Source organism: Tachypleus tridentatus, chromosome 4 (genome assembly GCF_004210375.1).
Source record: "Tachypleus tridentatus isolate NWPU-2018 chromosome 4, ASM421037v1, whole genome shotgun sequence".
Classification (NCBI taxonomy): domain Eukaryota; kingdom Metazoa; phylum Arthropoda; class Merostomata; order Xiphosura; family Limulidae; genus Tachypleus; species Tachypleus tridentatus.
The window spans coordinates 43,623,032-43,650,507 of NC_134828.1; the positions used below are offsets into that span (position 1 = coordinate 43,623,032).

A 27,476-nucleotide genomic window follows, 5' to 3' on the forward strand; every position below is an offset into this window, starting at 1 on the left:
CTACTTTTTGTAATAATGGTACCACTACTACAATCAGTATTTTTTATTTAATCACATAAGATTGCAAAAAGTAAACAATGCCCTATAACTATTATAATTTTTCTTCCATTTTTGCTGCTTAATCAAAATTTTTAAAAATTTTGCTAAGCTCTTGGATATAGTTCTTGTGAGAATAAGTTTGAAACTGAAAAAGGAAAGAAACAATGTCCTGCACAGAAAACCACATAATATATTAAAACTTTGGCCTTCTGTTGATTATAAATAATACAGTGTAAAATGTCAAAAGAAACTACTGGCAATTTGTGAAGGAGGGATGTGATAGGTGGATATGACAAGTGGGTCTGATTTTGTAATTTATGGATTCATAAAAAAATTAAATATTGAAGGCTATAACAGTTATCTTTATTAGGATAATATCTTGAGAATAATAAGTAACTTGCATTAAATTCTGTGGTTTTGGAGAGGTAGTAAATAAATTAGAGAAGGGTGAAGATCTGGAAAGCAAATGTCACAATTCTGTTATTTAGAAGGAGGTCAAAAAATTTTAGAACATTTACTTATAAAATTAAGAATTTAAAATTTTAGTTGTAATTTACAATTTGATACCAAACTTGTTAACATACACTTTTAAAATAGTAGTTCAGTAAAATTTTGACATAGCCTTTGAACCAAAATTGTAGGAATACCCATGTTGATAGAGTTTATTTAAAAAAACTTAGTGCACTATTGCCATTATTCTTAAAAAGTAGGGTAAAATGTCCTTGACAGTCGACAGCATAAAAAAACAATAGTTCAGGGTTAGTAGTTTTATTTATTGTTTTTCTGTGTATTCATTATCTGTTATTATAAGAACAACTAAAGCGTAAAAGTAGGAATCTCTTAGGTTTGTTAAGGTTAGATGTGGTAAAATAAATAACAATACAATAAAAACTTTTCACAAGAAATGCATGAGAGCTTGACTTTTCACCAAATGTTTTACATACTGTGGTGGCACAAATGGCAGTGAGGTATGATTCAAAGGACATTAAAACAGTAAATTTAAGCATAAATAGTTGTATACTTAAATCTACTTGGGATACACAAATATAGTTTCATGTTACAGTTTGAAGTCATTCCAAAAAAAAAAAAAAAAAGGGGGGTAGTTTTGATTTTTAAAACATTTTTTGATGGTTACGAGGTTGGCCAAATTAACCAACTTTGTATAGGGTTAGAAGTTATAGAAATTGTGGAAATAAAATCCAAGATTTTTGGAATGAAAAATTGTACTTTTTGTCATAATATGAAAATCACTTTGTATTCAGACTAGTAAGGAAACGGACTTGATATATTCACAAATAAACCTTTAGTAGAAATAATTCATTTAAAAAAATCTGATTTTTTGTACACAAAGGACGTGCAGTATTTTTCAAAAGTATACTAAATTTTGTGAAGACACAGTATTAAAAATTATAGTATAAATACTTAAAATATGTAAATATGTATACAGATTTGGTATTTTATACCAAGCCCATTACAAGTATTTAAGGACTTTTGTTTTAATAATTAATATCCTTGATCTGTGATCTCTTTGTATGTTCACTGGCTGTATTGTATAAACTTTACATCATGTTCTTCCTTTTGGTATAGCAAGTTATGGTGCCTAAACAAGCTGTTGGAGTTGTGATTGGGAAGAGTGGAGAAACTATAAAGCGAATCCAACAGGACTCTGGAGGAGCAAAGATACAATTTCACTTGGCAAAGGAAGATACTCCAGGAGAAAAGTTGTGTATGGTCACTGGAACCCCTGAGCAGGTTCAGAAGGCTGTGGAAATCATTCATGAACTGATACACAGCGTGATGGTTTGTACTAGTTACTGTGTGTTAGTGTATATAGATTCTTCTTTTTGAAAACATGAATTCAATTGGCTTAATAATTAATTGCACCTTCAGGTAAAATCTAACATGGCATGTTTAGTTGCTTAACTTTTAATAACAGTCAGTTAGAATAGTTTATTAAAGTCCTTGATGATGAAAAAACCCACTTGTAGAGAAAATTATATATTTAAAAACGGCTGGTATGGGTAGAGAAAGCACTAGTAGAGGAGCGAACAACGTTTCAACCTTCTTCAGTCATCGTCAGGTTCACAAAGAAAGAAAGGGTTACTGACCAGTAGCTCACCATATGTTTGAAGGGGGTTGTGTAATTGAGTGTAGGAATGTAGAGGGTGTGCTTAGATGTTTGATTATATTTATTAATATAGGTATAAAGGTGTTCCTTTGTATTGGTTTATTTTTGGTTTGAGTTGTTGTATAAGTAAGGCTTCTTTAAGGAAATAAGTATAATTTTTGTTGTTGTTCTAGAATGACAACAGAACACGAAAATACAAATGTTTACTCTGAAAAGTTTGTCTCATAACTTTATTATATATATTTATTATTTTATTATATTGATTTTCTAGTCATACTTAGCTAGCATTACAGAACTTGCATTGATGCAGTGCACATACACTTTTGTTATAACATATCCAGTAATATGTCTTTACAAAGTGACTCTGCCTTGACTGTATTGTAGTGGACTAGTATTTTGTAATATAAAATTATATTTCAGTTATTATACATTATATATGTATGTCAATTAAGTTATTAAACTTTTTTTTGAAATATAGAACAATGAATAAAGAAGTAAGGCAAAAAATCTCTTTTAACTATGATCTTTGAATTTGGTTGCTGCTGGGCATAGGTTGCTAAGCCTTTTACAATTTCAAATGTGGAGGATAAAAACCAAATTTTTGTTTGTTAGATTTTTACAGATATTCAGTTGAATAACCAAATATTCATAAATTGTTATAACAATAACATAATTTCTACTATAATTTATCAAGCTTTGTAACTAAACTGTATTCAGGTCTAAGAAAACATGAAACTTCTAATAGATTAAAGAAACAACCAACTTTGAAATTTTGGTTTGAAAAAAAATGGTACCTTTTGATAGATTAAAATGGATGTTGGTATATTTTAATACCACATTTTCATATGATATATATATATATATGCAGAAAACTTCTAGTGTTTTGAATGTAATTAAACAAAAACTATCATATTTTAATGTTTCCATAATTATAAAACTGTGACTAATAAGTCTTTGTGAATGTTTATCCTTTTCTTAAATCAGCCAGTAAGATAGATTTCTTAAATATGTGATATCTTTTGCTCCTGGAAAGTAAATAAATCTATCATGAAAAGTCTTAACTTTTTGGTTTTGATAAAGAGTGCTCATCCTTTTTGTACATAGTTTGTATTTTTTAAATGCTAAAAGAAAAAAATATGTGACTGAAAAGTTTTAACAAACTTTAAAATTTTCTAGGTTGGTCATACTTCTGTAAGTAGGATCAGTTAACACTCACTACAAACATATCTTTCTGTATGCATCAGGAGGTTGTAGAGAATTACATTCAAATTTTGGCTTTAAAATATAGCTAATAATCCAACTTTTAATATTACATAAATTTTAAGCTCATAATTTTATAAAACTTTGTTAAAAAAGCAATTGTCAGTTTCCCCTAGTTTGAGAAGTGTGGCATTTGCTTTCTAGATATCACTTTTTCTTTAATTTGTGTGTCACCCTTTCAACAAGTATCAGATTCAATGTAAATTACTGTTATAATAATAACAAAGCATAATTTTTAAAGCCATCAGTTGTAGTTGGCTACAGTGCCATAAGTTAGAAAATCAGACTCCTCTTGTCATGCTCATCTGTCACATCCTGTCTTTCATAATAGTTCTCTCTGGCATATTATGCTGTGTTACTTATAATTGTTAAAGCTGACAGAATATTAATAATAAAATATTTTGATCAACAGTTTAAAAAAAGAATCTATGATGAAAGAAAGTATTTTAATGATTTTTTAAAACATCTAATAAATATTTGGAAGTTTCATAATATAAGCACTAATATTGTTTAATTTACCTATGAGGTAATATAAGTTATGTCTTTACTATGAGTGTGCTGCATCCTGTTACAACCATCACATTTTTGTTTTCAACCAAAATAGCCTGCTTTGAAATATAAATAATACATTTTTTTGGAAGTTACAAAAAGAATGGAAGAATTAAAATACAATTTTCAAAATTTCGCTAGGCTTGTAAACACTAGATATGTGAATTAGGCATAAGTCATGAATGCTGTGTGTAAAGATGCTTGAAAAAAGGTTACTAGAATGCTGTCTAGTTTTAAATGAAATAAGACTTTATCACTTAGGCTTGAGTAAGTTGATAATGAAGTTGGAGTTTAAGTTAGAAAAATCAAGTATTTGTGTAGATATCTTTTACATCATGAAAGAGCAAAGGAAATCTAAGTTATTGTTTTGTTTTTTATCAGTTATATATTTTTAAGGTTCTTGAACAAGAAATTAAAAATAAAATGGATTAGTATGAAAAGAAAGGAATCTTTAATATTAAAATACATCTTTAATGGCACTGAGTTAAAGTTTAAATACACTTAAATATTTTTAGGTGAGAGACCAACAGTTCATGGGAAGAGGTCGTGGACGGGGTCGTGGGTTTGATGGCCCAGGGGGTGGTCCAAGATTTGGACCTCCAGGTGGTCCTGGTATGGGACGTGGGAGACCTGATGGAGATTTTCAGGAAGTTCAATATACAGTTCCAGCAAATAAGTGTGGTCTTGTTATAGGCAAAGGTAAAAGTTTTGCATATATTTCCAGTTATTAGTGTACAGACTGGACTGTAAGAATTCCAGCTTTCAAGATTTATTGATAAATTTTAGTTATGGTTGCATAATTCTCTCAGATTGAAGTTTTCTGAACCAAAAAATTTTTATAGTTTAAGAACAGAATGAAATCAAATAAAAGATGTATGCATAAGTATAGTATGTAAAGGACTTTTTCGTAAGAAAAATATGACCAGTAAAGTTATTTTTTGTATGATGTAAGATTTTATTTATTCCTTTTATACTTAATTTGTCTTAGGTAGGAAACACATGCAGTTGGAAATATATATTGCACTTAAATATTTTTAGGCTGAAAGTAAAGCATTCATAAGAAGGAAAGAATAGCACAAAATTAGGCAGTCTTTAGTCAAGACTTTGTAAAAAGAGGTTAACAGTATTTAAAGTATATCTTTAACATTATTTCAATTAACAGCTTTAAATAAATGTAAAAGTGTAATTCTATATCATTATTTTTAGCTCTGACAACTTAATCAGAAGTATTTAAGTGCAATATTCAAAATATTGGACCAGTTACATTGGAGTTTTTATATGTGACACTAGAGACCTCATGATTTGTTTCACATTACATGATACCAGGAAGATGTTTGTAGTATTCAAATCACAAATAATTTTTTTTACATAAGTTACCTGCAAAAAGTAATTTTTACCTTGGACTTGTTGGGAGATTAAATTTTACTTTATTATAAATCATACAGTCTGTACTTGTTAGCAAACTCTGGTTTCAGTATTTATTGTTCTACTGAAGTTACTGTAATCTCTTGATGGTCATATAGGTGGGGAGACAATTCGAAACATCAGCCAGCAGTCTGGTGCTCATGTAGAATTATCAAGAGCACCTCAACCTAATCTTCATGAGAAAGTTTTTATCATTAGAGGAGCTGCACCACAGATTGAGCAAGCTCAGCATCTGATCAATGAAAAGATTGACATGGTAAGACCAATAATATGGTAAATTAGTAGAATAAATCTTTATTCTTAATACATGTGATCAGTTCATTGGTTTAAGTGCTTATTGGAGAATTAATATTTGCTGATATTTTAAATTTACTGTATGTATATTTATGAAATTTGGTCAGCTGTTACTAAAGATTTATCTATGTATTTACTGAGTATAATGTGTAGAGTAAAATGAAAAGTTGAGAAATGTGAAATCTAAATAACCATTTTTTCTTTCCAGAATGACTGTATATTGTAATAGAATTACATTTATTTATTAAAAATGACAACTGGCTTGCAACAGCTTATATATCTTTTTATTTAATATTATTGTTTTTTCTCTCTCTCTTTGAACAACATCTAAGTACTGTAACAAAGACATAAATTAGTCATTGAGAGCTTAGCAAAAGTTATGCTAAAACAGAGTATTGGATTACATCACAGATTGCAGCTCAATGGTATTCCTTGCTATTTCTGTTTCCATTTAGGATTTTGTAGCTAACTTAATAAGTTTCTGATTTTAACATTTTAGTTACATTTATAACTGTAAGTGAATAACAAAAACAAAATTAGTACATACTTGCATCAAGACTTTTATCATTTTGCTATCAGTAAAATTAAAGAACTGTAACTCTACATTTCCCACCAGAGTTGGTGTTGAGCAGTGTTTTTTATTTGTTTTAAATATGTAGTTCACAAACAAATGAACAAACCAGACAATTTCGTAAGAGTACTATAATTTAATTGGCTTTATAACAAAGCTTTTAAAGAGTTGAAAATCTGTTAGCTGATTTTGCCAGATCTTCTCATGGCAAACAATGGAGCTGAGGCCAAATTTACCAAAACACCTTATTTTAATGGGCTAGAATTATAGGAATTGAGTAAATGAAACCTCCTCTTTCTATTGGTTAAAATTATTGTAAACTTTTTAAAAAGTTATAGAATATTACATATTATCCAGCACCATAAATTGTGGCATAGAATTAGGATGTGACTTTCTGGTTTTTAACTCAGTAAAACAAGATACTTGAAAGCTGTAAATATGCATTATAGTTTAGCAGTAGTTATAAATGTGTAGTTTATGCTAAACTCAGAAATTCAAATAGGGGAAGAAAGAAAATTGAAATTGGAAACTTGGAGTGAAATGTCACATTATACAGAGAAGCAAAGATTCAGAATTTATCAAAATGCTTCCTTTTTACATTAATAGTTATTTTTTTATTACAGTTATTATTATTATAATAATCATAAACTATGTTTTGTGATGTGAGTCTGTGAAATTAGCTTGTTTATCCCTGTGTTGTATTTGCATTTTCTTGGATATAAAAAAAGTTTTGATTTTTTAATAACTTAAAACTAATGTAGGGTTTCAATGGACTTAAGTGCCTCTTTTCAGAAAAACTCGCTGTATCCATTGTTATTCAGGTTTGAATTATTATATACATAAATATCTCATGATCATTTCATGGTTTAGGGATAAAGAAAGAATTGGTGTTTTCATAGTTGAAATGTTGTTATATATAGTGTGTATATATGTAAGAGGGTTCCACATAACATTAACTCTTTTATAACAGGCAGGTTTAAAAGTGCATGTCATCATCTTTTAGTGTTTCAAAATTTTATTAAACTACTTTTTTGTGTTCTACCAATTAGTATAGTATTAAATCAAAGCCAATAATCCATATTTTATGAGTATATAGGTTCTAAGTTCTTAATATTATAAGGGAAATATTCATTAAATTTTGAATTTCCCCAACTAAAAGAAATTGGAACATTTTGTGTAGCATCTCCTATATTTTATTTTTCACTTCTCCAATATATATAATTTTAACACATTTTGGAAATGAAAAATAATTAATAAAACATGAAAATCACTTTGCACTTGGACTAGTAACAAAATGGACTATATATTCATTAACAAAACTGTAGTAAAAATACTTTAAATAATCTGATTTATTTTATACAAAAGACTTGTATTTTTTACTAAAAATTTACAAAATTTTGTAAAGATTCACATGCATTAAAAGTTATGACATAAATATTTAACATGTGTAAATATCTATACAAACTTTGTATTTTATACTGAATCTGTTGTGACAGGGTTAATATTCATTGTTTGTTGTTGTCTACAGTTGACAATTGATATACTTGGAATGAAAATTTATTAAGATAACAGGCTAAGGGTTGTTGTTGTCACCAGTGAAATCAAACTCAATTTTTATAATTTTTTATTATTATTCTCTTTTTAAATTAATAATTTATATCATTTTAAAATTGTCTTTTGAAATGGTTAAAGTTGAACAGTGAAAATCATGACATTTGATCTCTAGGTCTTGCTCATTCTCTAATGAATTTACTATCCTTCTCTGAAGCACAGAGTTTAACATAAGTTATGCAGTGTAATATATTAGTATTCAGAGTTTACTTGTGAAAAAAAAACATGTTTGTGATATAATTTATATCACAGGAATATCAGTTAGACATGGTTTTGATTTTTGATGTTTTTGTACTATTTCTACCAGTAATTACTTGTGATTATTTGCTCTCAGACTCTGATAATTCAAGTCCAATGCAATTTTCATGTTGTACTAAAGTATATTATCTGTTAATGTACTAATGGTGCATGTTTTGTTTGTTTTTCTAGCGTCCTTCACCTGGACAGAATGGGCCACCTCCATATCCTTCCTCACAATATCCTCAGCCATAGTAAGTAGTAACTGCTATTTATTTTCTTACTGAAAGTTAGAAAAATACTCTTTAAAAATTGTGGTGGTCATCATTTATGCTAGTGAACTAATATAAACAAGGATATAACCTAAACCTAATTTATGATGTTTTTTTGATGGAGAAATGATATTGATTGGTAAATGGCCTTGAAACCTAATAATGTGGTGAAAAGGTTAAGAACAACAATGTCTTTAATGTTGAACCATATTGATAAAGCAAGAGAAGACATAGTTCCTGTGGTTTAAAAAAAAACACAACAGACTACACTGCAACTAGCAACCAGCTGCATACTGGATGAAGTGAAATTAAATAGCTTGTTACTGAGAGTAACATAAGAAAACTGTTTTCCCAATTTGGTGCTGGTGTTATGAAAATGCACATAGCTTAGTGACATGTGATCCATCTTCAGAAGCATACAGCTGTTGAAACATACAAATGGTACATGGCATGTGGCAGATGGAAGTTTGTTAGCACATTCAACAAAACCTATGTCTAATGTATGCAAAATTCTTGGCAACTTATTGTTCTCCTGTTTGTGATTCAACGTTTCAAGGATACTACAAAGCACATCACAAAATGTTCTAAAGGATTTGAAGTGGTAACAGGTTTCAGCTAAGAGAGTAAGCTGCTAAAGTGAGTGCTGCATATTGTCATCTAATGTAATGAAATCATTATATACCATGAGGAAATACCATCTTTGTAAGGATTGGTTACCATTGAAGTATGGCTCAATCAAAATAAAGCATTAGCCAAATTTATATTCAGTATGCAAGTTCTTGCACAATATTCAAATCCAAATGGAAATTCATGCCACATCTTATAGACCTCTGTACTTCTGATTTGTGAGGTGTTGAGATGAATGTAATTCATAAATTTTGTAAATATGTAAGAAGAAAGCAGTGCAGTGCAAAACAGAAGTTCATAATAATGAACAAGATGTAAAACACTTCCAATCACCTTTGTGTTGTTACCACAGATTGAGAATAACCCTCTGGAAAAACTTTTGTCTATGTTTACAACAAGATTTTTTTAATCATCATGCAAGACATCTTCTTTAAGATGTTAACTTTAGGAGTATTAATAATAGCATACCTTGTAGTTCCATTTTCCCAATTTGCTGCTGGTATTATGAAAATGCACATTGCTTTGTAACAAATGTTAATTGTATTGAAAAGCCTACCTCAAATTTGAATGTAATATTTAGCAGATATAAGTTAATACAAACAGCTTATTGTCATATAATCTTGATTTTATGCACTGGATTTATTAGTTATCTGTCAATGTTAACAGTTTGTAACATTATGGTCATTATGATCACAAATGTATAATTAAGTGTAAGCCATTACTTGTTGAATTTGAAGATTTGATATGTGATTCTACTCTGTATAGTTTTACTGTTTATGGATGCCCAGAAGTTAGACAAAAATGGAAAAATATGTAGATACACTTTAATGTGTGACAGTGGTCTATGAAATCATTTCTTAATTTTTGATTAAATTAAAAAGATACTTTTATGATGCTCATGTGTTACATTTAATTTTTGTATATGATTTTGACTTCATATATTATGTTTAAAATGATGTATGTTAAATTATAAACAGTCAGCAAAACCAACAGACCTCCCAACCGTATGCTCCACAAGGATGGGGTAATTCTTACCCACAGTGGCAAACTCAGTCTAATGATCCAAGTAAGTTCAGTTACATTTTTCTGTAATTAGGTCTGGAATTCAAAAAAATTAGAATGATGCTTCCTTGAGTAGATTTAAGAACATAATTGAAAAGAAATTGTTCATATACTTTAGATGCAGTATGAAAAACCATATCTTTATTCTGTACCTGTATTTCAGGAAACATCACGTCTTTTGTAGACAGAAAATTGGAATTTTTAATGAAGTATTTTACGAAAAATTTCTCTACGTATATGGAGTCAAAGCATTGATTGCTTCACGTGCAAAGTGATTTTTATGTTAAAATCAAAAGTACTTCTCTTCGTCTGAAAATTGTCAAATTCCACTTGCATAATCTCTAAAACGTTTTTCTTATTAAACCTTAATAGCTTGTGTTATTTTTTCTGCCATAACTATTTACTTAATTTGAATGACATTTTAACCACCATAAAAAAAATTAAAATCTAAATTACTCTTTTTTTTTCATTTTCTTGAATGATTTAAAATTGTAACACAAAACTACTTTTTTATCATAAATAATTTAAGGCTTGTAAGAGTATACATCTGTTTATACTTATTATTTTTATTGCCTTTTGAACCATATAGAATTGATAATCTCTCTCAGAAATTGTTTGTAAATTGCTTGATGAACATGTAGTTTTTGTTACCCAAATAAATTCTGTAACACAAAAGCTGTTTGCAAGCATACCTCTTGAAAAATTATCAGTATTGTTAGTATTTTATCTAATCTAACCTAAACAGTTGTTAATTTTTACATTTTACTCACTTGTATAATAATAACTAAAGAATACATAAGAAAAACAAGAAATATAGTACCTACCTAGGTCTTCTTTTTTTTTTGTTGATGAAATTTAAGTGTTTTTTTCATACCAATAGTGCTACTGTGCTAAATAATGTTTTATTGAATGAATAATGCATATAAGAACAATGAACAATAATAATACATAAAAAATCAGGCCATGTTCTATAACTATCATAATTTTTTAGTTTTCCAACAATGTAGTAAGAGCCATAAATAATTCAGCAAAGGTCATCACTTTGATTTTCATGGAAATATAGTTTCTACTGGGAAGAAAGTAGACAATTCTATGTACAGAAAATAACAAAATAATGAATAATTTGATAGACTAAAACTTTGGCTTTCTCTTGGTTAAAAATATTATAGTGTTCAATCTCAGAGAGAACTATTGGCATTTTGTGAAAGAGAGGATATCATAAGTAGGCATGGCAAGTGGGTCTTGTTTTGTATTTTAGATGAGGGAAGAACTTGTCCAATGATATCCTCATCAATTTGATGTAGCTGAATCAGATATATTTATCAAATAATTACAGCATTGACAACAATATGTTAAACAAATGAGCATAATAGTATTGTTAACTTCAAAAGGGGAAGAGTTGAATCATGTACAAGAAATCATTAGATTTGATGTTTTGTGAAACTAACAGCACAGTAAGCCCAAAGATGTAGTGCTGAAGTTGAAACAGATGCCCATTGTATTACAGTATAATTTTTTTAGTGGTTCTCAATATAAAAATGCGATTACTGCAAAGAACAGTAAATATAAGAATGAGGGTATAATGCTATTATGGTACAACCATAGTGTAGTCCACTTAGATTTCATCACATCACATTTTCATTAATATTTGTTTTTGTTGTATTTTAGAAGTTGTGTATAGCTTCATTCATCAAAATCTATCAAAATAACTGTAAATTACTAGTTTCTGGAATGACCACCTTCCTGTTGATCATACTAAGCTTAGTAGTACTAAAATATGTATGGCTACATTTGTGACAGCTGTTAAATATTTCTTTATAAAATTAAAAACTTGTATTAAAATCTGATTTATTAAATACACTTTGATGCTAAATTTATTCATATATAATGATGATAAAATTGTTCAACTGAATTTTGAATGGAACTTTTAAAATTCATGACATCCACTCTTTTAGCTGCCTGTGACAAAAGGGTTAAATTGTTCCTGCTAGATATATCTGTTTCTTTCTTTTGTAATCAAGGGTATTATTGTTGAGAAAATACTAGCTTTGTACCTGTATGTTTTTAAAACTAACAGTTGTTTGAAGAGTTTTGAGAGGGTCATGCAGTTTCCAAATTTACTTGAAAAATTCCAGATTTGTTTCGTGTTTTTTAAAAACTTTGGATTTTAACATAAGTTCTGAACAAATTGGATACGTGAATGTGTTTAATTGAAATATAATTTTATATGGGTATTTCTTGCAGTAGATGTGTTTTTGAGTTAATTGTTGCATCCTGGTACATCCCCATGTTGTATGATGTGTCTGATTTTGTTCATTAAATATCCATGATTTTTTGTGTTTATTATCTGTACTGTTGTGCAGTTTTTCTTATATTACTAATCGTATTGCATTTACTAATTTTTAACTAAATAATGCTCTAAACAGTATAGACTAATAACATGCAAACAAATTCCCTTACCTCTGAAAATTTTCTGGCTTTCTGACTCTGTAATAAGAGTTGTTACAACTTCATCCAATCTAGTCATTAACTTTTTCATGAGAACAAAGTTCATACTGTGCATGAAATTGACAGTTAACAATTTTGAATACAACATGTCATTTCATAGGTGAAAACCTAGAGTTTCTGTTGGTTATACATAATATATAATTAAACTTAATAGTGAAATATTATTTAATTATAAAAAGGAGGATGTGGCAGGTGGGTGTTGCAGAAGGTGTCTGATTTCCTGTTTGATGGCTTTTTAAACACACAAAGTTGAAGACTATAATAAATGTGGTTTATATGAGCAATTATGAGTTTATGTGATTTGTGTTTAATCTCATACTTTTTCGGGGAGTGTTGGATAAAATAGGGATGATAACATGCTAATAGAAAATGTGTCACACTTCAGGAAATTTAGAATTTTTTAAAATATTAGCTTATAGAAATAATAACTTATACACTATTAAAATATGTATTATTAACTAAGATTTTATACTTTTTTAATTAGTATGATATAAAAAGTAGTTTAATAAAATTTTCATCTTGGTTCATTGTGAAATAGTGAGCTTCATATCTTTCACTTTAAAGCTTCTTGAACAAGCTAACTTTTGAAACAAAAGTATTGCTCTTTATACTTCTGATGATTTGTAAGTTGTTTACAAAGATTTTTTTTCTAGCCTGTGTAGTGAATATGATTGTGAACCACTGGTATTATTTGGAAACATAATTTATTCTTTCTACTTAGATAAAGATGCTAATGCTGCTGCTTGGGCTGCTTATTATGCCCAGTACTACAACCAACAGGCACAACATCAAACCCAGCAGCCAACACAAGCTCAGCAGTCAAATCAGCAGGGTAGTCAGCCACACCAAACTACACACAGTAGTAAGTATCCAGTGTGGTATTATTTTGTTTGAAATTCAGTGACTATAAGGCTATGTAAGATATATAGGTTGTTTCAAAACTGGCAAACATCTTTTTAAGCTATTTCCTCATGCTAAAATTGAAATTTTTAAATACGGTTAGCAAATTTCATGTTGAAATTTTTGTTGATAATGCTATTATAAGATTGAGTTTATTTGCTTTGCTGTAAACTAAAAAAATCTTAGTTTTAGTGAAATTGTTATAAAATGGCAGAAAACATTTGTTGCAAATTGTTTCTGAAAGAAAAAAAGAAGCTTGTAATAAACTTCAATTTTATTATAATTTCTTTTATTATGCTATGCAGTGACAAGTGCAAGTGGCCAAGCAGACTACAGTGCTGCATGGATAGAGTATTATCGTTTGTTAGGTATGCATCGAGAAGCAGATATGATAGAACAACAGACAAGGGGAAATCAACAGGTGAGGACTTTTGTCACATATGAACCTTCTTTATTATGTTCTTTATATTTGAAGTTATATCCTAGAATGTATTTTGCTTGCTTTTGTTTTAAAGCATTTCTAACAGTTAGAAACTGAGGTCTTACCTTTATCATCTAGACATTCGCTTGTATTAAAGGGTAGTGATGGAACCATTATAAAGCTTTGTTTCAGTGTTCAGTAATGTTGGAATGGTATGCCCTGTTACAGTGCCAAGTTATGTATATTTATAAGTAAGGCTCTGCATTATATTGTAATGTAAAAATGAAACAAATACACCAAAAACATATTTATAGTTGTTTTTTATTGTATAGTTTCCATTTATTTATTGTTCCAAAACTTTATAAAGCAAGTACTCAGTTACAAATAATGTGTAGTTTTGTGCTGTAATCAGTATAAACTGCAAGGCATGGTATTGGGCAAAAGGCTTTGGCAACCTTGCATGTAGTAGATGTAGTGTGGTTGACATATTGTTAAAATTTTCTTTACTTTCACTTGTAACTTTTTTTGGAAGAGTGGTTCAGATGTTGATTGCAAAATAGTTGAACATGCACAAGAGTAAAATTTTCAAGTCTTAATTGCTAAACTAGTTTGAATGCACTTCTTATCAGTCATACCTATCTTAAATAGTACTTGCATAAGTTCAAAGTATATTTCTGATATAATTAACTCTCTCTCTCGCACAATTACAGCTATTCTCAATTTGACTGTCCTCTGGTCACAGATTTTTGCTTATCACTAGCTTTGAAATTCTTACCTAATTCCATATGGTTCAGCTGCATTTAAGCAGGTAGTCCTCCACTGCTAGGAATGTAAGAAACTGTTCTGTTGTAGCTGACTCTTGTTGTCCATTTGAACCTAATCTTCACTTTTCAATTTTTGGTGTAATATTTTAAGACCTTGTGCTTGGTTTTAAACATTTTTGTTTTTTTTATCTCTTTCTTAGTATGTTCTGAATATATTCATTTCCTGATTTTTACATTTCAAAATATTGTTTATAATCTACTATCATATTGGGTTTCTCTAGTTCAATGTGAATTGTTGCTCTTCCATGGCTTTGGGTGATGACATTCAATGCGTCCAAAACTTATCTACTCATCTCCATTGCTCCAACTTCATTTTATCTATATCTATGTTTTGTTCATGAAGATAACGTTGATTAGTTTTGAGCTCTTTCTTTCAGTCTAGTATCAACACCCTGTGCTTTATTTTGGGTGATCTTGTCATTTGCTCTTTCTACATTTTCACAGGCTCAACTTCCATCTTTATATGGGCTGTTAATGTTTTCTGGCTTCATTATTCATAGAGTCTTCATCACACACCCAACTTATCCTCAGAAAAGCTGCTCAGGTTTATTGATTTACGATGGTGGAAAACTTCATTATCCACCTCACTCAGTATCTTATTTATCTGCTTTTTTTGCTTTTTTTCTCAACTCTCATCTCAGTTGAACCAAACTTTTTCTTCTGCAGTCCATAGAGGTTTTAGTTTAGAAGGCACTATCCTTCTCTCTCTACATTGTAGGTTCCATTTGACAACTTAGGCATCAATAGAGGCTCTTATCCATCTACTTTCCTTACAGTGAGGTCTACAAGATCAGAAGCATCTCATCAGGAACCCCCTTGATTTACAGATCTCTCTTTCTGCTTCTTTTCACTCAAATTTCCTGTGTAGGTTAGACTGAGAGAGCAGGGGAATGGATAATCCTGTTTTCCCTCAATGTCAAGTTATCCATATCTTCACAGATACCTCATTGTCAGAATGTAGTGTGCATTGCAATACACAGGAGCTTTCAGGCTGTTGGACTTCAACATTTTGGAACATGATGTTCATTGGGTGACAGTCTTGAATGTATTTTTCTTCAAAACAAGATTAGTTATTAGAAAATTTTTTTTCCATAATTAAATTGAAGTGAATTCATATTATGAAAGATAAATAATTATTCTTTCTCATGGTATTTTACCTAATAGTATGATTGCTTGTAAGTACTCATTGATATCTGACCAATGATGAAGAATGCTGAAATAATATATTTATAATGGTGTGTATGCAGTGATGGGAAAATTTATTGTATCGCCCAATTTTTTCACTTTTCACACTTTTTTTTCACTGTTTAAAGGCCCTACTGCACTAACTTGCAGGTTTATTTTGTTGATGGTGCATTCCGTTTAATTATTACATAAGCAACTTTATAGGCTGGTTGGATATTATATCAGCTGTTTTATGGACTGTAAACAGAGATTCTTACAGAAGTCAGTTTAGAAACCTATTTACTACAACTTGTTTTTGATGGTATTGTGGCCAAGGGTTACAAGTTAACAGTCATTGTTTCTTTGAGCAAAGAGGGTCTTCCAGTGAGGCAGATTGCTAGAAGAATTAAATTTAACCAGTCAGCTGTGAAGCAACAGTAGGGTAAAGGTAGAAAAAGAGCTTCCACAGCAGTTTATGATCTTATTGTGAAATACAGAATCATAAACTGTCATCCACAGATCTGGAAGGAGCATGTAATAAATTTTCAGGGGCTACTGTCATTATGTGTACCATCTTGTCTCAGTTAAATTCTCCGAGCAAGATGGCTAAGAAAGAAACTTCTTCTCACTAACAGGATGAGGAAGTTGAGGCTAAACTGGTTTCAAGTGTATGGTGACTAGAGTAAAGCAATGTGAAGCAATATGATATTCTATCAAATCAAAGTTTATCATATACAGGTCTGACGGAAAACTCTTCGCACGACGTCAGTGTGGAAAAGAGTTTATTCCAGCATGTTTAATGCAACATGGTGAGAGATGTCTGTATTTCATGAAAGGTACTTTTAATGTCAACAAGTACATCAAGATCCTCAACTTCTGGTTAAAGCCAACAGTTTGGGATCACTTCAGTGCATCTGATTAGTGCTCATATTAGGATGACTATGCTCTGTGCTGCAAGGTTAAAAAAATAAGTAATATTTATGAACTTTGTGCAGTAGACATGAGAAAGGAAATTTCACTCTGTGCATATTGAAAATATCTTAAGTTTTATTTTGTAGCTTCAGGTGAAGAACGTTTTTCATAGAGAGAGCGAGGGAGAGAGTTTTTGTTAGTCATCTGTTATAATACATTTGTTTGTGTTTGGGTCACTTTAACCATCCTTTACTCACTCAAGCTTCTCCTGTATATAAATATGTTTCAGCACTAAAATTATATAAAAACTTCACTTTAACTGCATCTGACTGTTAAACAGTTTATGGAACTCAATGATAAAGACCAGATAAAAACTTCTGTTTTTCAGGGTGCAACTTTTCTGTCAAGCAAATTTTTTTAGCTCTTTTTTCAGGCACAAAAAATGGCCATTTCCTACATGTTTGTGTAAAATTTAAAAATTTTGTAAGTTATTTCATATTTTATTTACTGGTTGTTGTTTGTGTGATATAACTAGATAAATTGTGAATCTTTTGGTAAGGTTTGTGAATTTCTAAAAGTATTTCTTGTTTAATGAAAAACAAAAGCATGATACATTTGAGGAGCATACTGCTTCATGTTGCAGTTAAAGCTGTTTTCAGCTTAGTTAATACTTTATGGTCTTGAGAAAAAAGTGTATAGAGTGTGTTTGGATGAGATATACTATAATGGAACTCTTGTTTATATGATACTGGAAAAACTTTCTTATTATGCAATATCAATCCCCAACTTTGCAAAATTTTTTATCCTGTTTGCATGTTGATTTGCAATTGGGGTTATAATTTTCTCATTTCTTCTCAATTTCCTTTTACAGAGAATATTATTAATATTGTAATCTAAATATTTGCTATATGGAGGTTCAGGTTATTAAGATGGGCCTGAAACACAAAACACATTTCTAAGAATTGTACAATAATGAAACTTGCTTATATGTATGATACTGGAGAAACCTTTTTTATTACACGATGTGCAACACCCAACCTTACAAAATTTTTATTTTGGTTGCATGTAGATTTACAATAGGGGTCATGATTTTCCCATTTCACCTCCATTTCCAGTCACAGAGAAATTTATTTTTCACCATTCGAATATTATTAATGTTGTAATTTAAATGTTTGATAGATGGAGGTGTGGGTTATTAAGTCATGCTATACTGGAACTCTTGCTTATATAATATTGGAAAAACTTTTTTATTATGCAGTGTGCAACACCCAACTTCGTGAAATTTTTATCCTGTGTACATGTAGATTTCCAATAGGAGTCACAATTTTCCTGTTTCACCTCCATTTTCCATCAAAAAGACCCTTATTTTTCTCCATTCAAATGTACAAAAAAAAATTGGGCAGCTTAATTTGCTGTGTATAGTGCAAAAAAATGGTGAAGAGGTCACGCACAGATCCGACGTTTATATTGTTATAAAGCAATGAATGTGTCAGAAACTGGTCTGAATTATCAGTGTTTCAAGTATCTACCAAGTATTGAAGCAAAAAACTATCATTTATGCCCAGAAATTGAGTAAAACTTGGAAAAATATTCTTGAAGCAGTGCTGTTTGATCTAATTATTTTTCCCAAATCACAGAATTATAAAGCAATGAATAACATCATTACCATTAATTAGCACATTGCCTATGCACATTACTCATGAGTAGCTAAGTAAATGTCTTTTGTCTTTAGCATGTTTTTGTTTTTGGACAAGAAGAAGAAAAAGAATACAACAGATTACTATATAAGGTTGTAGATTGCTCATAGCCACCATATGCTTTATCCCTAGCAATTGCTGGCACCTGAAGTGAGCATTGGCATTATGGATAATTGGACAGTGTATATAAACTAATACTAATTTACTTGGCTGAAAAGATGTAAAGGTAGATTCCATATATCCTGGGAGGCTAAAGAGAAATAATTCATATGAAGGCCTAGTGCCTCTGCTGAGTAGATCAGTTTTCACAGTTACATTGGTAAGAAAGAGAATAACAGACAGAAAATAATTATTCAAATAACGAGATGAATAAAGTGATGTAAATAAGGTAGACTGAACACACAATGCAAGTTTTTATAATATTTCTTTAGTTGTTCAACAAGCTGGTAATCATGACAGAAAGTATTTGATATAGAATTTCTAACATTGGATCAAACTATCTGATTTAATGATAAAATTTTATCTGTTCTTTATTTTATTTTTCATGAGCTTTAATAAATTTTATATTAACTTTGATATCACATGTTTACTCTATTTTTTTTAATTGTGGTTTTCATGTAATGTCAAGCCCTGTGTTTGAACAGCTTCAAAAATTGCTAGACAACATAGGATTAAGAATGTACAAGGATTATCATGGTTGAAAATAAGTTTTCCACTGTGTACTCAGTAAGGAATTTAGGACCTAAATGGCTTTTTAGTACACTCAACAGAGAAATAGCAATGTAAAATTTTAAATTAAACAAAAGTGTCTTTGTGCAATAAAATCATTATATTTAACTCTCTTTCCAAAATTTATATTCACAGTAATTTCCAGAGCATGTCATAAAGTTATACTTTTCTTGTGTTAATATTCTAAAAGTATTAAAGTGTTTGATTGATATTGTAGTTGATTAGAAGTTTCCTTTTATTTTATTTTTGTAAATGCAATCAAAAAAATCTTAGTTTCCCTATTTTATTTACATAACCTCTAACAATAAATGGTTATGAATAAGCTTCTTTATTTTTTTCATTAAAACTGTATTTTTTCTTCTCTATCTTGGTAATGTGGACTTGGTCCATTTGGCCAGCAATTATCCACCATATTGCAACAGAATTATTTATTCTACACAGCCTCAGTTTTTCATCTGTTTAATTTTTGCATTTTATTTTATTCTTTCATTACTCTTTAAATTTTAGGTCTGACTACAAAACCTGCATAACAAAATGAGAAAAAAGTACCAGGCAAGTGCATTGCTCAAGCTACAAAGCCAAAGTACTGACTTACATAATACATGTGCATACCTCACTGACAAATTTTATTTATTTATTTTTCTGCATCTAATTAATAAGTTTATCATTCTTATAATTTAGTTATGTTTTCAAAAGTATATTTAAAATACAAGAAATTTTGTAATAAGATGTTTCTTGCACATTCTTGCAGTCAGTCTTAGTAAAAGTTTTAGTATGATTAATGTCATTAAATTACTGAATTTGTGTTTATTGCAACTATTTAACTTTGAACATGAAATAATTATACCTATAATGCCCTATAACTGTTATAATATAATGGGCTTTCTAACTAAGCTACAAGTTATGAGATTTAAGGTACATAGACGAAACATTTGTATTTTTGTGTTACACTGTGTAGTCATAAAAAGCATAATTTACATTTAATTCATTTTTTTTTTAATGACTGCTACGAGATTGGTCAAGTGACAGACACCACGCAATTAAGAATATAGAAAGTAACTTGTTATAAACAAACAGCAAATGTTTAAATGTGTTTAGGGGGTCTTAGAAATTACCCAAATACTATTTGAGATTTTGGGGACAAAGAATAGTTTTCTTAATTATAACATGACATCACTTCGCACTCAGGCTAGTTATTAAATAGACTCTATATTTACAAGCAAATCTTTAGTAAAAATATTTCATTAAAAAGTCTGATTTTTTGTATAGAAAAACTTGTGAACTTTACTAAAAGTGTACCAAAATTTGTAAAGACACATGTACTTTGTCAAAAGTTATAGTGAAAATACTTAACATGTGCAAATATGTAGACACACTCATATTTATACTGAGCCTGTTGTGAAAGGGGATTTTGTTTAGACAGTAGAGAATGTATTAATAAATTAAAGTTTCTATAAACATTAAAATTTTATATAACTAACAGTGATGATAAGTTTGTTCACATAATAATAACATTGTTTAACTTTTAAACTTAACTCTGAAATGTCATGACATGTACACTTTGACTCTCACCTGTATAAATAAGCTTAGCATTATCCTTTATATTATATTCCATACCATGTCCTACAACATTGTTCATCCTGATTTTATTTTGCTGTCTTCCGTCTATTCATATAACAGTTTATTTCTAAATTTAAATAATGATAGTTAGTATTAAATGTTACTTTTAATTTCATTTCATTTGCATAACTTCCAGGAACTTCTAAACAAATATCAGTGTTTTTCTTGTGGTAAAACTTTATATTTTGTCTGTTATTTTCTCTACTGCTAACTAACAAAATGATGAGTAGTAAAAGTTAAGAAATATGAAATATAATGAAATGTGAATTTTTGTTTCTACAGTGACTGTGGATTATAACAAACAATTCCAGTTATTTTCTTAAACAACCTGAGGTTAATAACAGTTTACATCTATTTTTTAATCTTATTCTTTTATTATCTAACTAGCATAGAAACATAGTATTAGATTAGGTACTTGCATCTAACCTAATAAATTTCTAATTTTTACATTTTAGCTATTGGAAGTAGAAGTACTGTAAGCCTACTTTTTGTAAAAATGCTATTTATTTTTTTTCAAACATGGATTTTGGAAAATAATCTTATCACACAAAAAATAGAACTTCCTAGAATTACTATAATATAATTGGCTTTCTAACTTAGGATATAAACAGGCTTAAGAAAATTTTTTAGCCAATGAAACTGAATTCCACAGTGGCAATCAATGAAAGTGATGTCAGATTTTTCAGAAGCTGTTATATGAACAAACTAGTGTCATAGTAAGTTCAGTAAAACATGTCAGAGAGAATTGTTGAAATTTTTTGAAAGACTGGATTTGACTTGTTGACATTTCAGTAAAGCAAAAGGTATGGAGTTACAAATTTACATTATAGCTTAGTTGATTGGTTTAGCATTTTATGGCACAAAGCAACTAGGCTATCTGCACCATGTTATAGCTTACCAATGTTAATGCTATAAGGATGTAAATTACACCAAACACAGAAGATCATATAGATGTAGACAGGAAATGTAAAACTGACAATTCTGAGCAAAGAAGTTAAGAATCAATTCCTTTATAATTAAAGCCAGGTTTGTTAGCATATATTAATAATATAATAAAGTTGTTTAATTAGATTTTGAATGCAATTGTGATAAGGTTGTGACATGCCCACTGTGACCCACCTGTACTTGGAGGAATAATACCTGGCTCATTAGGTAGACTTTTCACTTGTAGTCCAGGTCAAAATGTTATTTATAGCAGTCATGTACGATATATATTAAGTATTATAGTATAATGCGTCTTCTGTTGTTTGTTGATTTGTAGTTTGCATAATGTTACCTCACATAAATACATAGTATTTTACAAATTTTTCTTTACTGCCCATGTACAACATAATTTTCAATAATAAGAAACATAATAGCATGTCAACCACATGTCACTATTGATAAGGCTTTTTGCACAATACCAGAGCTTCTCAGGTTGGCTGGGAATGCACACACAAAGTCTTGATCAAAATGGTATTTATATAACATCTTATGCTGACGAATCATGATCTGTTAAATGATAGTGTGTGTGACATTATACCACAGTAAGACTGACAATAATTTTTACAAGTCTTTCTTTACTATTCATATACTGTAGGTTTCCAATATGAAGAAACATTAATATCATCTCAACTGTACACCTTGTGAGTATTCCACTGACAATGAGGCCTTTGCTCTATATCCGACATACTTCTGTTGTGCTCTGTAAATCACTCAGTAAGCAATATGGCAAAACATTGTTGGTTCAACAAATACAAAGTGTATTGATTTTATTGGATAATGTAATTTCTAATGAGTTACCATGCAAACTGATTGGAGCATCTTGCAAATTTATTGGTGATGCTTGTGTAGGTAATATTAATACAAGTTTTTCAGTATCTGTGTTTTGCATGTTGTACATTTGCATTACAAAATAAAATATTCAAACGTTGTTATACTGCAACGTATAGATCTTTACACTTCAACATAAACATTTCGATATTTATCACATTTCACACAGTAATAATGTATTGAAGACTGTAGTTGCTTAAAGATTACCCTTACGTTAGGAAATGAATGCAAAGTAAGGAAATTACCTTAACTTAAATTTCACAGTTTAAACATAAACAGAATTTGATACACATTTGAAAAATTACAAAAATAAAAATAATTTTTGCAACAGTACTATGTAGTACTTTCATTATATGTAAATGTACTTTTTTTTTTGTAGTTATCACTTGCAGATCAGAATTCACATCTCATAGAATCTTGTTATATGAGCTTTTATACACTTCTTCCAAAATTGTTTTCTTAATTATTTATGATAAATTAGTTTAAGAAAATAACATTCCAAATATGAAAGAAGAGATTATAGTTTCACTAAATAATGGCAAAGCTCAAACTGAAACTAAAAACAAAATGTAATATCATGCTCAACAAGAACTTGGCTACCATTCTGGAAAATTATCAGTGAGTCTTGAAGCAAAAGTATTCCTATACTGTGTGCTATTAGCAGTTAGACTTTCATTCCATGAAGTATTTTTCAAACATTATTGTATAGAATTCAAGTGGGTGCTCTAGGTTTTTAATTATTAAATAATAGTTATGAATGAGTTTTAAGACATGCTGGTTTGGTAAACTGCAGGTGTTGTTTTAAGTACTTATTCTGTGATGATGATACTTTTTCACATGACCAATAACAGAAATTCACAGTTATATATTCTATTTTTGGTAACTGTTGTGTAAATAAGTAGCATTTTCTTGAGTATCTTAGTAAACTGTTGCCTAGTGACCTAGTCTTTAATTCTGTTTACATTATTGCTGAAATGTATACATTATATTGTATTTGGGAATCGCATACGGTGTTGTGTCAGAGTTGCACAATGCACTGTACATTTTTTTATCTCTGATCAATAGTGAGAGAGTAGGTATTGGACATACCAGTGTATCTGGCTTACATACTGACAAGTTTTGCACTAGTCATGGAAAATCTTGGAATTTTAAATTATATTTCCAAACATAGAAAGTTCTTTATCAAAGTGTTTTATCAAGGAATTTTAACATACCATCAAGTAAATACCTCTTTTAGTCCACAGTTTTAAATCATGCATTTCAGCATCGTTATCAACATTCACTCACTAGCATAGCAAATTTAATTTCACAAATTCGTATTAGAAAAAAAAAAGTACTATAGTAAGTCATTGGGTGAATGTTATATTACTGTTACATTAATAATGCGTCAATTCTGCTTGACTCCATATTCAGTAATAAAATGTTTGAGTAAAGAAATAATTTTGCTGACATGGTTACATTTTACTGGACACCCTTATAAATACTGTGATGTCTTGGTAAAAACTGGTTAAATGTGTGCATGCACTTCTGTTATTTATTTCATTATTCTACATGTTCTTTTGGTTGTTAACATTTATTATATTGTAGTTACATTCTAAAAACATCAGTTTTAGAATGATTAAACATCATTTGGTTAATTATATAACTTGTGCACCTGAATTTTTATATTGTTACTTATTCGGGACTACTTTATACTTGTAGTATGCTTGATTGGTCAACTGCAGAGAGAAGGAGAATTGTATTGTTAGCCATATTTACTTTTATCTCGAAAGTATTGAGGCTTATTGTCAAATTCTTACCACTTTTTCCTGTTTATTACTGTAGTATCTTTTGTGTTTCAGTTTGTTTAGTAATTCTAATACATTGTTTTAGTTTAATTTAAATTCAGTGTTATCTGTAATGTTTTAGTTTGTTTCATCTTGCTCTTATTTATTTTTTTCCCCCATGTTAAATGGCTGATTTTACATACAAATACACTGCAGTAGTCTGAAATGACAATTAGCTGGTTTCTAATCTGTTATTCTTCCTTTTGAGAATAAGATGTTTTCTGATTGATTGACATCTCATTGTATCTTGACTTATTCATTCCATCTCCAACATTCATTTAAGTATGAGACTTTGTACCTCTTGTTGTTCTGATGAGCAAGGAATTATGTATAGTCCATATTAATTGTTGGAATACCACACTTGGTTGAATATAAGATTGGTAAAATAGTTAGTAGTCTAAATTCTTGCATGAATAAAAGTATTAATAAATAGTCCAGTATACCTGTATCATTTTTCCATGCACTTAAGTATAAATACTTCAGTGTTAAAATTTATCATGTAAAAAAACTTTTATTTATTGCATACACAAAAATAAAATGCCAAAATTGCATTCCTGATTTTTGTTTTCAAGTTTGCAGAAAGCTTGCTTTATCATTTTAATTATAAAAATTTATCATTTTGCTAACATTTGAATTAAATATTCCAGTATAATAACAGAGTTTTGAAACATTGTGAAGTTGGCTTAGTTAAGTCATATCAGGCTTGACTATATTGAGTATTTCTCTCTCTATGAAAAGGCCACTTTCTTGAATGATGTTTACATCAGGCTCTCTTGGCATAAATTAGTTCTTGAATGAGCCGAAAAATCACCAAAAGTAAATATGAAAATGAGTTTAAAACTTTACAGATAAATTAAACCTGATATAAAAAGTAAACTGTCTTACTATTTTGATATGATGAAAAAACATTTCAAAGTTGTATGTAGAGTTTTTCAGGTCAAAATAGAAAATTATTAAATTTACAATCTTATAAAATAATACCTTTTTGGTAGTTTAACAAATATCTGAGTATTTTTGGTTGTGTCATTAAAAAATGTTATGAAATAAAATGTTAAGACTTTATAAGCTGTAAATTAAAAAAAAAACATAAATTTCTTCTGTGCAGAAATTACATAACCTGTAGAAACTTTTGAATTTTCAAAGTATTTTATCCACTTTCTTGTTTTATTCAGTGAACAAAACAAATCGTATAACAAATTATTTTAAATAAAGATGACATACAACTTAAGATAAATACTTGTTCATTCTACCCAATATTTTGATGTCTTTGTTGTTCTTTGAAGTGTTTATGTATTGGATGAGTGGATTTACTTACTTGTGTATCTGAACATTGTATCATTTCATAGATGTACCCAAGTGTGCACAATTACTCTAAACCATTGGTCTAAGCAAAATGCTTTTTGGATTTGCGTAAGTTATTATTTATGAAGACTAAATGAGTAATTATATCCTTCAAGATTTATAAAAATGCTTTTAATTTTGTACTTGATAATTCTGCCATAGAACATTTGTATTTTTGTAAATTATTTAGAAAAAGGTTGAAAGTGTTTCACGGGAATATCTGTTTCAATAAAATAAAACTTACACTTTTGTGAATAGTCATGTGTAATTGATTTTAAGTCTCAAAAATAAAATGTTACAAGAAGTAGAATCTAAGTTAACTATCATCATTTTCATGGAAAATCTTACATTGTAAGCATAGATTTATAGAATGTGTTAATGAGAATAAAAATGAATAAAAAGAAGAGCATTTGTCCAGAACATGTGTACAGAATAACTTCTAGAGATTCTTCCATGAAAACTGTGTGTAGTTATTAATTGTGAGATGCATTCAGCAATAAAACTGCAAATCATTTTGGGCCAAGAATGGCCTAGGAGTTGATTAAATTGCTAGACTGGAAATATGAGGTTCCATAGTTCATCTCCTGTTACTGAAAAAATATTTTTTTTAAATTCAGGTTTTGCGTTTCAGAACCATTGGTGTGTTATAAGAATGGCAGTCAAATCCTATTTCCCAGTTCAAAAGTGGTTAATGTAATGCTAAATTCAGGGGTTTGATTCCCCTTGGTGAACACAGCAGATAACCTGACACATTTTATTATTACAGTTAAATGTGACAGTGAGCACAAACTACACATTGTGTGAAGATGTATTAATGGATGGCAATGGTGAGTAGCTGTGTTTCTTCTAGTCTGTAACTAGATAACAGTTACTATCAGTTGTGATTTTCTGCTGTTTCTCAAATATCAGAATCAGATTGAAACTGTATTCAAATTTTGAGGAAGGTCGTATGTTTGAATCCCCATCACACCAAACATGCTCACCATTTCAGCCGTGGGGGCATTATAATGTACAGTCAATCCCACTGTTCATTGGTAAAAGAGTAGCCCAAGAGTTGGTAGTGGGTTGTGATGACTAACTGTCTTTCGTCTAGATTTACACTGCTAAATTGGGGACAGCTAGTGCAGATAGCCCTCGTGTAGCTTTGTGTAAAATTCAAAACAAATCACATCACCTGTATTCATAAAATTAACAAGTTATGTGAACACAAAGAGAGGCAAATTGGCTCTTTCCCTAAATGACATCCCTGATTGTATTAGAATAGCCCTTGTGTAGCTTTGTGCAAAATTCAGAACAAACCAAATCACCTGTATTGCTAATAAAATTAACAAAAAATATGTGAGGGAGGCAGTTGGCTTTTCCCCTAAATGACATTCTTGATTGTATCAAAAAAAAAACAAAAACAATTTCTGAGTTACACCAAATGTAAAAAATTGTGTACTTAACATTTATTCAGCTTGCTAATATCACTGTCCAATTTGACAAAATGTCAGTAGTAAAGGAAAACTGGTTAAGTAAAATAATAAAGCTGTTCTGTCTTATAAAGGTTTAAACACATTATATCAAAATCATGTTGAATTTACAAGTCAGCAAATTATATAACATCTGCAACTAACAAAAATGTAAGGGAATGTCATATAACTTAAA

The 27,476-nt window shown here is 29.6% G+C and overlaps 1 protein-coding gene across 3 annotated transcripts in view; it reads left to right on the forward strand.

The window, feature by feature from the left end:
- LOC143248985 (far upstream element-binding protein 1-like) overlaps positions 1 to 27,476 on the forward strand; it is a 100,029-nt gene that overhangs the window by 67,716 nt on the left and 4,837 nt on the right. For 2 of the 3 annotated variants that reach the window (XM_076498077.1, XM_076498078.1), the window contains 7 exons: positions 1,627 to 1,839; positions 4,492 to 4,675; positions 5,500 to 5,657; positions 8,307 to 8,368; positions 9,991 to 10,079; positions 13,305 to 13,445; positions 13,789 to 13,904. In XM_076498077.1, the coding sequence (XP_076354192.1) occupies positions 1,627 to 1,839; positions 4,492 to 4,675; positions 5,500 to 5,657; positions 8,307 to 8,368; positions 9,991 to 10,079; positions 13,305 to 13,445; positions 13,789 to 13,904 (963 nt within the window). Of the gene's footprint in view, positions 1 to 1,626; positions 1,840 to 4,491; positions 4,676 to 5,499; positions 5,658 to 8,306; positions 8,369 to 9,990; positions 10,080 to 13,304; positions 13,446 to 13,788; positions 13,905 to 22,429; positions 22,476 to 27,476 lie in introns of all 3 variants that reach the window. The other variant, XR_013027312.1, reaches the window with a different exon arrangement.